The following is a 16,065-nucleotide window of genomic DNA, read 5'->3' as shown; positions in this document are numbered from 1 at the left end:
TGCAGTTCTGTTTTGTGGAAGTCACCCAGACCAAACTTATAGCAGTAAGTGTATATAAGGTATAGGACAAGCATATTCCATGTGTCTGTGCAGGGTGAGGAGCACTGGGCAGTGTGAAATCAGAATATAGGACAAATCAGCAGAAAATAAGCTGAGATTTTCACTTGGTTTTCAAAATGTAAAGCTTTGTGATAAACAGCTGGAAAATACAAATTACAGTGAATGAGAAGCTATTTCTGAGTTCAGACCAACCAACAAAGAATATGCCTAGGTGCTATCAAAACCATACCCCATGGATATGGCAGTGCACTTGAAGGAGAGATGGCAAAAGGGAACTGAACAGCAGCCAGAGCAATATTTCCAGCTCCTGAGGCAGCCCTGTGAACCCTCTGTGTATGCCAGTATTTGCACAGCCCATTCCCTGGACCCAGCATGACCAGCAGCCCTGTCTCATGATTACATTAAAGAATGGCTCATCAGGTCAAGCAGCAAAAATATGGAGTCTGAAGCTTCACGGAGAAAAAGCTCCTCTTTAAATTCCCTATCAGTGGGGATGAGGTGATTAGCATCTCCAGCATCAAGTTCTCCAGCTGCATCCATTTCCAGTTGCCTCCACAACACTCCAGTGAAACCAGGCATAGGAAGTTGATGGATTGTACTAATTTTTTGTGTGTCCATTTTCTTCCAGTATTTGAGCTTTCCATGGACTGAGCTGCATCTCAGTATGTCTGTCCAAATTGTGCGTCAGACAAGGTGGCAGCATTTGTATGCAAAACTCCTCTTTATGTCCCAGTGATGACTACATCCCTCTTCAGTGTTTCAGCACCTGTGTTTTCACTTCCTCTGAAGAAATTTCATTTTATTTCCTATAGAGAAAATGAAAGACAAAATTAGAGTCTGAAGAGGCTCCAGAATCAAAAGTTAAACAGAATGTCTTAAGTTTCAAAGCCATGTAAACCATCTTGGCCAATAGAATCACAGTTTGAGATGGAAAGTGACTTAAGGCTCTTCAGTTCATTCTCAGCCAATGCAGGATTGTTCCCAAATGCTTCATCTGGCCCTGTTTTATATGTCTTCAAGTATGGGGCTACCACCATTCATTTTAGCCAAAGATTTCTCAACATGCATGGTGAGAAGTACCATGTGGCACTGGCAGGGGATAGATTTGTAAAGAAATGAGTTGCAGCTCATTTTGAGCATTCTGGGGAATTAGCAGCACCTGAGAAAAGTAAAAGACTATGCAAGGTAGAAAATGTGCTCTCTTTTTGGCCACATTCTACCTGCTCAGTGGACACCTTTATATGCAGGCTCAACAACTGACCTGGCCAACAACAAAACCAAACATTTACCCAGACTGCGAAGAATTTTGTTCATTCCGCTTGGTTCTGTCTCCGGAATGGTCTCCAAATACTCCAAGGCACGGACCTCAAACAGGCCTAGGGAAGAAAAATATCATTTAGTCACTTGAGCTGCAGTCTGCAAAGAAATGGAACAAGCCACACCATTGATAACAAAAAGCATAATCTATTCGAGCCCCATCTTGCAGGCACAAACTTCTGCTAATGTAATGTACTTAGGATCTACAGGATCAGGCCCAAAAATGAGATTCTGCTTTTCACTTGAGAAATATGTTGGCTTAGTAGAGATCATTTCTGTTTGAAAATGAGAAGGGTTAAAAGCTATCAGCACCTTTCAAAGCCCAGTAACTCCTGCATTACATTAGCCAAAGTGCCAAGAGGGCAGATGGCAAGCATTGAGCTTGGAACTGTACTATGATTAGGATCCCTCAGTCTCTTCTGAATCAGCTTCTAAGGATTTAAAATCATACAAGAGAATCCTTGCAGGGTCACTTTGATATATACATTTCTCATTTTACACAAAAGTGACTTATGCACCAGAAAAGTGAGATGAAGCAGCTGGAATTGCAGGTCTCACCTTTGACCCCACTCTTACGGAGTTCCCGATCCTGTATGAATCCTGCAAACATCTGTGTTTCCATGAACAGGTCCAGGAAATGGCGCACATTGCGGGAGGTGTGGGACTTTCGGAATGGCTCTCGCTGGAACACCCGCTCTCCCTTCTCTGTGACATTCATGTGCAAGGAGTAATGTCCTACAATCTCCACAAAGAACTGTACAAAGGCCTCAGAGACCAGAGAGTTCAGAGTTACATCACCTACCAAGAGGACACAAAAGTCATTATTTCACACTGCAGCAGTGTCCTGGGAGAATCTTTTTCACTCCTCCTAAAACCCCAGCAGACTAACAGCCATTCTGCCTGAATAGGGCTAGATGGGTCACCACCATTGGATGGGTGGTAACATATAGGAATTGCACCAGACACACAAGTTGATCAGAACTTTGAGTGATTGCTTAGTACAGACCTGCTGATGAACTTGCCTGGAATGACTCACTGCTTTGAGATAAGTTTAAAAGCTACTGTATAAAACTTGGATTCTGCACATAGTGTGTCAGACTACACTCCGAAGTACAGAAACTCTTATCTCTGTTTAATTAAGAGCACTCTGGTCCCTTCTGACCTTAAAGTCTAAGATTCTATGATTACACAAACTCAAAAATACCACCAAGAGAACAGGCACGGTCTTACGTGAATCAGGCAAATCTAGGGCACTGCATTTCTCATTCTGCCTTTTTTATAATAATCCACCCAAATAGAAAAGCTTCTCTCAGTGAGATCACATGGAAATAACTTGTTAGCACGTGGCCCCAGCCATTTTCCACCATTTATCTTTAATTTTCAGGTTCTCTCATCTCAGCCAGAGAAAATCTCTCAGGCTTCCATATAGTGCAAACACTTTGATACAATTACCTTGTGCGTAAATCTGCTCCTGGAACAAAATTTCATTTCGTTCCTCCAAAATCTGTACAAGCGCGGCCTGGAGTTTATGAGGTAGGATCTCATCCTCGTCTGATACCTAAACAAAGATATGACTCTTATGGCACATGTATTACATCTCACATCAAGACAGACTGTCCACGTCGAACAGAGAAAGGGATGCTTGTGACATGCTAGTTTAAGTGATCATATAGGAGTTACTCTATGTAGTGTCCACATGTATTGACAGCAAAGAATGTGTGCCTTGTGGCCGCAGAAATGAAAACATGTCAAGCAAATATAAACATTTAAACCAGATACTTAAAGTAGCTAAATTCAAGTTCCCATATAACAAATACTCAATACAAAACAAGACTTTCACGTCTGAAACACCCAGTATGCAGATCCAGATTCTGAACATGCCCATGATAAAACACCAAACAAAATTTATTGTGGAGAAAGAGCAAATTAAAAGGTCAGTCTTGGTGAGGCACTGATCCTTTAATACCTGTGTCTATCAGACTCCATGTGCTGGCTGCAATGCAAAGTAGAACAGTGAGTCAAAGAATTCTCAACTGGGAAAAAAAGGCAATAAGATCATATCAGTACCACACTGGAAATGGAACTGCTTCAACAAGGACATTTATAGTCTCTGTAGGACTTTATAAGAGTAAGTCAAAGAAAAAATGGGGAATATTGTCCTGTGAACCAAGTATAACAGGTCAGGAAAGTCACTTAAACCTCTTTGCCTCAGTTTCCCCTTCTTTTGAGGATAATACAGAGTTGCCTCCTGGGGTATCAAAATGCTTAGCCAAATTTGTATGGCACTAAAGTGTGAAGTGCTAGTGAAGTAATATTGTCTGAAAAGGAACTACAATCAAGTGGAATATTAAATCATCCAGCATTCTAAAATTAATAAACAGTTAAGAGAATGCACTATGACCACTAGTCCCAAACAACATAATGCTTTATTTCTACCTAGGGAATTGTTACACACCCACTAAACAATACTTTAACATGTATATACAACAACTCTCATTTGAGGATCTCAAAGCATTTTTCAAACAGAGAATATTTGAGACTAGCATAAAATCCCAAGTGAGCAGTGGTGATTTCTCAGAAAAAAAACAAAGTTTAGGAAACAAACTGATTAGACAATAAGGATAGAAACCTTGTGGAGAACAAATGCCCAGAATAGAAGAGAGGCCAAAACACAGGCAGGAAAATTGTGCTGTTGGGAAACAATTAAATATCTAGGCCCTAAACAGAATAAAGCACCTCAAAATGCAACTGGCAAAACTACCGAATTAAAAGTGTGATGCTAAACTATGAGCAAAAAGGCCCCTGAAAACTCATGTTTGGAAAAGACAATAACGTTGCTATTACAATTATGTTATTCTCGATAACTTTCCTACTCAAGTAAAAAGTAAAGGTTATCCTAAATTATTCATTACCATGATTCATATATACTTAATTGTAATATTAAACTATGAAGAAAATTGCTGAATGGTAGAAAATAAAGGGTTACATTTAGTCAGTTTAATGTTGATGTACTGTTAATGATTTATAACAGAATGGAAAACAAAAAATTATGGAAGTTTGGGTAAATGTATATCTGGCTATATATAATGTTAAATAGTGTTGACTGAAGGAAAGCTAATGAAAATGTAATGTGTAAAGATATAAGAAACCAAGTGAACGAAGGCTCAAGCTGGAGAATACCAGTCCAGAAATTGAGATGACCATCATGAAATGTAGAAGAGCTCCCTGATACCCTGGAAATCAGTAGCTTGGGCTCCTACCTGTTCCGTCTTTTCTGTCGACTGTTTTTTATACATATATATGATCAAAAATTAGAACTGACAATATTCTGTTTGAAAATGTATAAAGGGAAAAACTGATTAAGCCTAAATTGAGTGGACTCATGCCTCAGTTTCCAACCTTACAACGCCCAAACATCTCATTCCACATCAATCTCAGCTGCCTTACCTTGAACAGAAGGCCAGAGTGAGCTCAAAGCAACACAGAAGCCTACTGTTCTTACTCCACATAGAGAAAGCACTTACAGATATCTGGGCCAGCCCTAAGCATAAGCCAAGTAAGTAGTATGTTGATTGAGGGTCACGTATGCCATCCAAACTCTGGAACTTGCAGGCCAGTACCATCTCCCTCTAACAGGAGAATCAGAAGGAAGGCACTACTTAGTCCTATCTTTGAAGCCCTTGCAGATCTAGGTCTGTTTGGGCTGATACTTGGCTGGGTTTCTTGCACATATTTATCCTGTGATGCTCTACAGAGTGACCCTTTGCCCTATATGCTGGGCAGCCATCAGAAAGGTTATTTCACTCACCTGTTGCAGAAAGCTGTCAGCACAAAGATCAACAATCAGTACCTGGGGAAAAAGAAGCAGACACATTAACCATTATTATGCCTAGCTCAAGTATGAACTATGCAGCTATAGAGAGAAAAGCACCAGTCACAGAACCACGCAAGCCGCACAGACAAAAACGTATTAAGTCTTTCAAAACAGTGAAAATTAAGGAATTTAGAAAATAAAAGCCTGTGGAACATTGATAAGTGGCTGGCAAGTCACCAACAGATTCTGTGTGCACCGTATTAAGGGAGAATTTAGTATGTTTGCAAAATAAAACAATCCACAGAACTCCTCCCACATGGTTGGTAGGCCGGCAGCATTTGAACTACCCCTTGCATTTCCTTTGTAACATCCCCAAGTCTCACCTCTTCTATGGGCAGGTCCTGGAGCTGCGGTAAGGAGCAAGAAAGAATGCCAATAAGGAATGGGGTTGGAGAGCAGACAATATCGATCATGGATGCTGGTAGAACAGGAATGTAGGTGTGTTGCCAAGTGAAGGGGTAAAGTGTTGCTACCACAGCATGGCCACATTTAGACAAGGTGCTAGAGGGAGAAAAAACCACCTAATGAATTGTCAGCATGTTAAATGGTCAGATCCCAGCTACAGAGTTAAGTGACAAGTGCCCAGTACTCAGGGAAAACATAATTCATACACACCAGGACTGAGAAGGAGCCTAAAGTCTCCATTTACACTGTCACTTATTCACATCCTGATCTTCAAAAGGGAGCTGGGAACAGCAGCAGCAGCACACACCAGCTGACAAAGTCTGTCTTGTTCGGTCACATACTAAATGCTCCCTTGTCTCCTTTTGAAGTGCACCATTTAGACTCCACTTCTGATCTAGTTTTTAACAGGTTTGCAGTTAAAACTCAGGTTAAATTTTCACATGCAGGATGAAAAACACAGTCTTGACTGACTGTCCATATGCATGGGGCCCAGGGCAGCCTGAAGATCCTACACCCACATGCCTGGAACCTTGGCCAACTTGTGCACTCTTAAGTTCTTAGCACACACAGAGCCCCAGGAAGCTCTTAAAAGGCAACTGTTTCAAAGAAATATAAAACATTGATTTGTTCAGGAAGAAGGGCACAGAAGCAGAAGGAAACATGGAACTTCTTAAAGCAAGATGTGTTTGACTCATTTCTCACCTCAGATTGTCCGCAACAAAGATCACCCTCCTTTCCAGCAGGAGAGAGGCACACACCCGGATCAGATGGCAGACGCTAAGGCACTTAAACAAGCGCTCGAAATCCACGTGTTCCAGCCGGGAATCCAACGGACGGCAGAGCTCAATGACCTGAAAACAAAGCAGAGATGCAAGGAGTCAGAGATGCACAGCGAGACTGCAATGCAGAGACAGACCTGGGGATTTGGAAGCGTGTCTGAAAACAAAACAATGGATGCTCTACCAAAAGTGGGATGCAAAGGCTCACAAGTGTCATATGCTCTGTCTCACCCTTGGAGAGTGGTGCAAGGTACTGAGCTCACTCCTTCTCTACAAAAGTCTCAAGAGTCATTTCTATTGTAATTTAACTTTCTTGGCAGCATATGCGTCTCCAGTGACTTGTGTGGAGACTAAGTAACAATCCTCACTTTGAGAAATCTACAGCCAGCGCTGCACAACAGCAAACCAGTCAAGCACCACTATACCAGGCACACACTGTCACCTTATACAGACAGCAACCCAGATCTGCAGCCAAGTCCTGGTTTCACAGTTACCTCATTTCCTGCTCCTGGCAGGAAGCTCTTCACAGTAATTGTGCGTCCAGGAGCAGGGAAAGGGGCCTCCATGACACTGCGCATGAACGGGTGCACCAAGGCTGGGGACATCTCTCGTCTCTTCTCTACCTCATCCAGAATCTGCAGGAAAACAATCTCTGGTTGCTGTATTGTCATTGCAGCACAAGACAGGACTAGGGGTGAAAAATACCCCTAGATGTTTGACCACAAACTGCAGCTCCAATAATCAGGGCTCTAATCCAGATTTACACCTTGACTCACACCTAGGGGAGCGCTCCTGCACAGATGTGTCACATAGGGACACCAAAAGGCCAACAGAGAGTGGACAATGTTAAAAATCAGCTGGTGATACCATGAATGGAAGCAAGGAACTGGCTCTGTAGGCCCCAGCATGGTCAATAAATCTCATTACATTGCTGAGAAAACTCCCATCATAGGAGGGACACGCCCACTTGGGAATAAAACTGCTGCTGGAATTTAATGGGCTGATTTCCAGCAGCCTCAGATACCTTCAGTTTTGAGACATTCCTTTTTCCCCTCTTCACAATCTGTTCAGAATATCTGATTCCTCCCAGACAAGCATATAGTGGTCACAGATATTTAGTTACAGAGCTGTGAAACCAGTCAGAATAGAATCACTGACATGGCGGCTAACCGATATTTGCACACCCTGTGGGCATGTAAGTAGGAATGAGGAGATGACATGAAGAGAAGAGACACTAAGACTTGGCATTAGGAACCTTTTCCTGAGATTGAAGTGGATTTGGCTGTGGAACGGTCTGCCAAGTGCTGGAGTCATTTAAACTGGGCTAGACAAAGCACTAGGTAACATGCAGCAAGGAACCAACCTGCCCTGGGTCAAGGTTACTATTGTCAGATGCAGCAATGCTATTAGAGGCTGTACTGCAGCAGCTCAGCTATTTCCTGGAGCTCTCAAACTGTTAGAAAGGCATTTTGAGAGGCACAGGTCTGACTCTGATGTGACAGGTTGTAGCGCATGGGGTAGGCTGCTCACTCACCTTGGAGAAGAGGTTGAAGCAGCCCAGGCGGCTCACCATGCAGTACACCTCTGGGAGCCGTTTCCCTTTCCCTTCTGGCTACAAGGCAAGGGGAACGCAGAAAGTTACACCTGTAGCAGAGCAAGGGAAGCAAGGCAGCAAATGCCCATGCCAGTGCTTGAGTGATATTGTAGCCTCCCAACGTATTCAGCCCATGTGATTGGATTTCACACCGTGTGCTTTTCGCTACAAATCCCTCTGCACTCAAAAAACTCAAAGTAACGAGTCCCAAGAACTGGCTCTTGTGCGCGCAAACACACACACACACACACACACACACACACACACTACATTCTAGGCATTGTGTGCCACAGGATACTGATAACACCACACACCTTCCTCTACACTGCTGCTCTACCCTCTGTCAGAGGGCTGGTAACCCCAGAACCAGCGTTGAGAGCAATGCAGCTCACACCTAGCCAACAAGCTGCTGCTGATCTAGGTCCTAGCTGGACCGCAAAACCCTCCACCCCTATCAGTGTGGACCCTCTCTATAGCAGCATGTCTCACAAACAGCAGCTTACCAAGAGCTTCTTGCAGTAACCGAACCAGCGGCTGCCATCCTCGCCTGTCAGCACGAAGGAAAAGGTTTCACTGGGGAGCCCAAGAACAGTCAGAGTCAGACTCACCATGCAATTCACTGACAGTGGGGTGGGGGGGGGGAATTCACAGGGGAGCAGGTCAGTCAGGGGCAGATGTAATGTGGAGCAAGTGCAACACCCCACACCCCATCTGCAGCCCTTTGATCTCAATGTGGGAGACCTAGAGAGCTGCTCCCTGGCTTTGGATTCCTTCTCTCCCACACACAGCGGGACAGGATGCCTGTAGGCTGCGGAAGATTCCTCATCAGGATGCTGTCTCCAAGCTCCTCCACTCTGCCGAGCACCAATAGCAGCAGCCAACGTGGGCAGGAACTAACCCCGGGACAGTGCTGCAGACTCTACATAAGCTAGAGGCTCTGCTGGGAGTAGCAGGAATGCGGATGACTAGAGATATGGCCCTGCAGGGGGTGGAGGGGACCACCCCTGCACCTCATCTTCCCTTAGATTTTGGGATCAAAACCTCCAGCAAGTTCTCCTTCCCTTGGCCTATCTCCTCCATTTCATCTTGATTCAGCTACAGCCACCTGGGCTTTGCCAGAGTGGCTGGCAGATGCCTACAAACCCAGCACCAGCACCACATGTCTCTCAGTTACTTCAGTAGGAACCCAGCAACCAGGATCTATTCACAACACCAGCCTTTACCTTTTGAGCTCTGATGTTGGAAGCCAGGCTTTAGGATCTGGAAAGCAGAACTTGGGGATGACCTTTAGCCTCTCCTCGGTATCCTTTGACTGCCTGAAGGGATGCTCGGGCTGGGAAAGGTAACACATGGCTGTTATACAGGGCAGTTCTCCCAGGATCACAGAGAACAATGGCAGCAGCATTCACTCTAATAGGCATAGTATCCACCCTGCAGCAGGGGCTTGTGTGCATCAACCCCCAAAAGCCTGATATAGGGACTGCAGGAGAATATACTCTGGCTACACCAAATTCCCAGCTTCCTCTCATACTGCTCCATGGAGCTCAAAGCACAGAGTCCCTGTTCAGCCTTGACAACAGATTCAGCCCAGGTCTCTTATGGGTCTGGTACATACTTATGTATCATTAAACAGTTTCAACGCTCAGCTCCCCAAAGAGAAGAGCTAATTCCTGGTCCCACGTTTCCAATGGAACAGACTTTTTTTTGCTACATCCTGTGCCTAATAGGTTTAGCTGAGGATATAGCTTAGCTGCATTTCCCAGCTTATAATGGAATAAAGCTGGGAGAGCTCCCCCTAGTGATCATTGCAGGGTGAGACTGTCCCACTCAGTCCTCTTGAGAGGAGATGCCATGATACTAACACAGAACAGAAATATCTTCTCAAGGTTATACTTGTGTCTGTAATAGGCTGAGATCCCAGTTTGCACAGTAAGGAGAGTACATCCCTTCTATGGTCTGTTACAAAGGGAGGGAAGGGAGCAAGGTTTCATGCACCATTAAGAGATGAGAAGGGCACAAATTCTTTGACATCAGGTACTGCGGTTACTTCCACTCAGCCCAAGTCAAAGTCCCTCAGAGAGAACAGGAGCACCTCCACCTTCAGAGCTGCTCAGGAAGGACAGAGGGGGGTTCCTTTAGTGCTTCCTTGTGGGACCACTGACTCAGCTGCATTTGGAGTAAGGGATTCAACCACTTATGGGAAACATCAGAGAGACAGAAAACCATATGGTCTTTTCCAAGGAATGCACGTCATATTTGGGAGTCACACTTCAATCACTACATAGTTCAGTGGGAACTTCAACATCACTTCAAGTGTCACAAGATAAGACAGGTTAGAAAGGTAGCATGGCTGGTCTCCAAAGGATGCCTGTTGCACAGGAGTTTTGCTGACCCCAGGCAGCCCATGGAAGAGGGGGACAGGCAGATTACTTGGGAGCAATGCTATTTTTAGGAGTTAAGACTAATCTGTAAATCACAGCACCCAAGGTATAATCAGTGCTCCCTAATTACTGGTATGACATTTCCTCATGAATCCTAGCATGAAAGACCCTCCTGTGTAAATGTGGTTATATTCAACAAAATATTCTAAATCAGGCAAAGGGTAAACAGACATTGAGAAAATCATTAGTTTTGTCAGTATCATTATAAAACCAGGCCAACAGCCATGTGGTGCAGACTGGAATTGATCCACTGAGGAGTGTGGTAGGGAATGAAGATGCTCTGCCCCTCCCCAAATGCTCTGATGGTCACAGGGAGGAAGAACTCACTCAGACCACATTTTCACTGCCTTTCAATATTGGGAGTTTATCAGCGCCGCTCATTTTCACCCTGTTGAACTGAGCCTGCTCTCTGGGACTGGCAGTGTTCCTTTCCGTGAGTCACCGAGTCTGTTTAACCATAATCCTCTCAAGGGCATGTCAAACCCTTGGCGCTCTGGACACAGTAGGTTCTCTTGCAGCCCCAGTTACCCTCCCATAATGGTGGGATGACTGCACCCCTTACGGAAAGGGCACGCTAATTCCCAACAATAACTTTTCTTTTTGCAAGAAGCAGGGAGACTTCTTTTCTGGAAACTTTGAAAATCCACAGTATCTTATGGTGCACTGCTGACACAGCCCACAGGAGAGGAGAGGAAATGCAGCTGTAGAGCCAAAGCTAGACTGACCTCATCCTGGCTGCTGTTGATACACAGACAAGGAGGGATGTGTTGACTCATGCCACATGGGAAACAGCAACTAGATTCCATGGGGTTTCATTCTCTTTTTCTCCAAATATCAAGATGAAAAGCCGCGTAAAGCAAATGGAACAAAACTGAGACCAGCTATGCCAGCTACAGAGCTGTAAGCAAACTTATCGACTACAGCAAGGCTTTCATTCTGCATGTTCAGATCTGAATGTGTAGCAAAGGGCAGCCTTAGAGATCCCTCACATTAGCCCTGGTGTGACCAGAACTGCAAGGAGCGAGAAGGGTGATAAATGTCAGATCTATAGGGAGGTGAATTGTAGTTTGCTCCATGGTCCTACACTGAACAGAGTTTTCAGATGTTATTGTCTGCCCAGGCTTTGAGAAGGTCCCTGTCACTAGTATCTGAGCACCTTCCACAAGAAGTAAAAACAAATAATCTCTTCCAGCCCGGCCAGCATGGAGAGGGGAGAGCAGTTCTCATTTCATAAAAGGGCTCAGCAGCAACATTTTCAGTTCAAATGACTTCAGAGGAAACCCAAACCCCTCCTGGGCTTGATTCTCTCTCAGCATAAGCAACTGCAAGAGAAGAGTGTGCTTCTATTCCCTGCCAATCCCACCCACAATACCAGATTCTAGGGGTGATTGTCCCACTAAGACTAGGTTCTTCGTGGGTTTTGACACATCCAGGACACTGGATCAGTATCAGATCACTCTGTGGAAATGCACCTGAAGCCCCATGTGCTGGGAAGCAGAATACAGCCTGCCACAACACAAACCCAGCTGTATCCATACTACAAAAGGAACTTGGTAAATTACTGTTTATAGTGCAGCAGAGGACAGGCCCAAGTTAACTGTTGCCTGGGCTCTGCACAGCAGCTTTACCCCTTCTCATGTGAAAGCCAGAACAGGTTTAATAACTGCTCCAAGTGACACACGGTCTAATTACATGCTGGACCCTGCTGTTCTCCCAGCTCTATCGCCACACTCAAAAAGGGAAGGAATGGCTGCATGCATGTACAGGATTTAAAGCAGCAAGGTTAACAACTGGAGTAAAACTCTCTTTGGACCAGCATTTAAATCACTTTCTACTAGCACCCTTCAGGAGACCAGAGAGAAGAGAAAACTCCTCACCTTCTGACAGGCTCCAGAGCAAACAACAGGTTCAAACACTGCAGGCTCAGTAAGAATCAAGGATTGGGTTGTGCTACTCCCTCTTTGCGTGTAGCAGGGCAAGTGTCATAGGAGAGGACATTTTCCCCATGAAAATCTTGAAGTGATATGCATTTTAGTATGGCCAAATGTCAAATCATACCTCTGGGAACAAAGAAGGCAGGCCAAACTTACAAACTGGGGGACTCTCTCCTGGGAAGCAGCACAGGCTGGCTGCACATTGTGAAAAGGACTTGGGGGTTATGGTGAATAATCAGCTGAACATGAGCTCTCAGTGAGACACCATGGCCAAAAGGGCTAATATGATTCTTGGATATAAAAAAAACTGGAAAATCTTGCATAGAAATCTAGAGAGGTTATTTTACCTCTGTATTTGGCACTGGTGTGACCGCTGCTGGAATATTATGTCCAGTTCTAGTGCCCACAGCTCAAGGAGGATGTTGTTCAATTGGAGAAGGTTTGGAGAAGAGCCATGAGAATGATTAAAAGATTGGAAAGTATGCCATATAATCAAAGAGTCAAGGAGCTCAATCTACTTAGCTTAACAAAGAGGTTACGTGATTTGTTCAGTCTGCAAGTATCTACCCGGGTAACAAATTCAATAACAGAGGGCTAATAGACACAGGTATAACAAGATCCGATGGCCTCAATTTGAAGCTAGACAAATTCAGACTTGAAATTAGGTGCAAAATTTTAACGAGAGTAATTAACCACTGGAACAGTTTACCAAGGGTTGTAGTAGTGGATTCTCCATCTCTGGAATTTTTAAATTAAAATTGGATAGATAAATGATATAAAAAAATTATTTTTTTTAAAGATGTGCTGTAGTTCAAACAGGTGTTAATTCAACCAAGGCCTGTGGCCTGTGCTACACATGTCAGACCAGATGATCACAATGGCCCCTTCTGGTCATATATAAATGATGAAGAAGTTCACCCTTTCCAGGAGAAGATTATCTATCTACGGTCCCGTTAATATAGTGCCCCAAGCATCCCACAGTCTTTACTGTGTTTTCCTCCTAACAACCCTATGAGGTAGGGAAGTGCTGTCATCAGGGAAATGAGAGACAGAGGATGGGTGACTTACTCAGAGTCTGTGGCAGAGCCAGAAGTTGAACCCAGGCGGTTAGAACCCTAACAACTGGACATCCTGGCTCTGCTCATCTGCATAGAGCCAGGGAAATGGAGGGAGGGAAAAATAAATCAGCAGATACAGTGAAGCTGACAGGACTGGGCGTCTGCGCGGCACCCACCTTGCTGGGGAACTGCTGTATGACCTGTGGGGTGTACGTCGTCTCTGACTGCTTCTTCTGCAGGGACACCACCACAAAAAGCTCAAACAGCTGCTGCTCCTGGAATTCAATCAGATCCCGCTCCAGGGTCTGATAGTGTGGGTTCCTCTTGGAGGTCAACTGTACTTGCAGCAGGCGTTTGTGGTGACCTGAGAGAGAAGGACCAATTCAGTGACTGGAGGCTAGGGCTGTAACTGTGATCATCTGAGGCTCTCCAAGTGTTTAAACAAGGGGAAGTCTCATTACTTGCATTTCACAAGTGAAGAGGTGAAGGGACTTGCCCAAGGTCACACAGCAGGTGAGTGGCAGAGCTGGAATGGACGTCAGGTCCCAACATTGAGCCTCGTGCCTCCTTCCCAGAGCAGGACATCCCAGCTCAGTTCCCACCAGCACAAAGCACCCACAGAGACACAGTAATGTCCCCAGCCCCTTTGCCTGGTGGATTTTATCAGTAGCCCAACACCTTCAATGCCCCATAGGTTGGTTTTTTGTCATGGCCCAGAGACTCCCCCTAACCTCTAGCAGCACCGAAGAACTCATGTGTCTGAGTGCTAACAGGGCTGCTGATGGGGAAAGACTGTGAGAAGGGGCCTCATTCTGTCAATGGAGCATGTGGCCGGGAGCAGGGGGGTGGGGGGAGAGAATCTCCATAATGCTGCTACACTCCACTCATAAGAGTAACAACTTCAGCAGCAAGGGAATTCAAAATGGAGGTAGAATCCATCTCCTCCCCTCCACCCCATCCAGCCTGTCCCACACAGCATCAGATTCTCCCGATAAGACGCATGGGAAACACTGGCATAGCCAGGGGGCTGCAAAGGGTCTGACACATGCTCTGTGGGTTTGTACTATCCGGCTAGACTCACTTGGTGACTCATTTGCTCTATTTTAAAACAGCCTACCACCTCCTCCCCAACACAGTGGGATGGAGTTTTGCCATCAGCCCCAAATTATGGGCTTTTGTATATCATCTACGGGAAGGAAACATTTAAATCAACCCAACTGGTTCATTATCACTGGGTACTTCCAGCACCTAGCTATCACATTAACAGGCATGCTAGACAGATTCATCTGTAGTAAATTCAGGGCTGCAGGCAAATTTTTTTTACTATTTCATTTCCCAACTCTGGGAAGTGGAAGCTCAGATCCCTTCTGTGCCAACTAGAGCAGATCAGTCAGCACTGAATGCCTAGATCTGAGCCTGTAGTTCTGGTTGTCCCACCAGTGTTTACATCAAGCCAAGAAACCAAACTATCTACTTCTCGCTGACTCCCTTCCAAACAGGGCATTTCACAGCATGGCAAACATGAACAGAGAAAAGGGGTACGGTGCTCAGTTCTGAGCACCAGAGACAATCCATGAGGGTGAGTTACTTCAAGACACGCATTTTACTTAGAGTAGGGAGTGACCCCAGGGTGACTGGCAGGTGAGTGGCACAGCCCAAGAGGCTGAGACCTGGCACATAGGGCTCGACATGCAGACTCAGTTCCATCCAGATGCTTTCATCTCACTGTCACAAGCAGCTGGTTTGACACAAGAATAACAGCTTCCTACATTATCTACAGGAAGTACAAAAACCTCAGGAGTGGCTAATCCCACATAGCCCTGCCAAAATTAATTAGGCTATGGCAATAGGACCAGCCCCGGTGACTCACTCACTCACTTTTCGGCAGATTCTCCGTCTCACTTTCATTCCCGCTGGTTTCACCTGAAACAAGACTTTCATAAAATCATAGTTGCCATGGTAAGGTGGGTGACACCTATGACTGCAGAAGGGGCCGCATCCGAGACCTCCCTTAAGTCTATACCACGTAGGGCCGCTCATTAGACATCTTGTTCATTACAGAAGTCTCAGGAAAGCAGCCCTTCGCTAGTAATAATATAAATCCCAAAGAACATCAGAGATGAAGTCAGATTCACCACTTCCAGGGACATATTGACCAGGAAGGGAGATTCTGAATAGGTATTTAAGCCCTCTAGGTGAGTTAGCATAACTTTGGGGCTGAATACAGTTTGTATTCTTTATTTAAAGCTGTTCGGTTCCAAAGCCTCTTTGGTTTCCTAAGTGTCTCTCCCAAAAGGGCCACCTGAAAGCAGCATGAGAGAGCAACAGGTGACCTCACGACAAATAGCTTTAACACCTCAGCATGGCGCTACCCCAGCACTGAAGACTCAGCCACAGAAAGGGATCTTCCCTATGTAACACTATCAAACTTGGATTAAAGAGATGTACAGGGCTTGATTTGCAGAGATGCTGAACACCTAACTCCCACCGGAGTCAGTGCAAGATGCAGGAGCTCAGCACCTGTGAAAATCAAACTGCTGTGGCAAAGTTTGCTCATTCTCTGAGCAGTAGCTGCAGTATGAAGCCCTCATTATGCTGACAGG

At 45.1% G+C, this 16,065-nt stretch overlaps 1 protein-coding gene across 11 annotated transcripts in view; it reads right to left on the bottom strand.

Moving 5' to 3' along the window:
- Positions 1-467: 467 nt before the first annotated feature.
- Positions 468-16,065, bottom strand: part of DENND2C (DENN domain containing 2C) — a 49,031-nt gene continuing 33,433 nt past the window's right edge. For 5 of the 11 annotated variants that reach the window (XM_050954281.1, XM_050954279.1, XM_050954280.1 and 2 more), the window contains exons 8-21: positions 15,341-15,385; positions 13,639-13,826; positions 9,253-9,362; positions 8,533-8,602; positions 7,970-8,047; positions 6,930-7,070; positions 6,359-6,507; positions 5,575-5,752; positions 5,186-5,227; positions 4,902-5,006; positions 2,830-2,935; positions 1,936-2,175; positions 1,350-1,436; positions 468-866 (exon numbers count right to left, since the gene is read on the bottom strand). In XM_050954281.1, the coding sequence (XP_050810238.1) occupies positions 835-866; positions 1,350-1,436; positions 1,936-2,175; positions 2,830-2,935; positions 4,902-5,006; positions 5,186-5,227; positions 5,575-5,752; positions 6,359-6,507; positions 6,930-7,070; positions 7,970-8,047; positions 8,533-8,602; positions 9,253-9,362; positions 13,639-13,826; positions 15,341-15,385 (1,571 nt within the window). In that variant the 3' untranslated portion in view covers positions 468-834. Of the gene's footprint in view, positions 867-1,349; positions 1,437-1,935; positions 2,176-2,829; positions 5,007-5,185; positions 5,228-5,574; positions 5,753-6,358; positions 6,508-6,929; positions 7,071-7,969; positions 8,048-8,532; positions 8,603-9,252; positions 9,363-13,638; positions 13,827-15,340; positions 15,386-16,065 lie in introns of those variants that run through there. The other 6 variants (XM_050954282.1, XM_050954283.1, XM_050954284.1 and 3 more) reach the window with 6 other exon arrangements.

The sequence above is a fragment of the Gopherus flavomarginatus genome, chromosome 5, assembly GCF_025201925.1.
Source record: "Gopherus flavomarginatus isolate rGopFla2 chromosome 5, rGopFla2.mat.asm, whole genome shotgun sequence".
NCBI lineage: Eukaryota > Metazoa > Chordata > Testudines > Testudinidae > Gopherus > Gopherus flavomarginatus.
The sequence above is the reverse complement of the archived record's forward strand: the minus strand, read 5'-3'. Positions and strand labels throughout refer to the sequence as shown.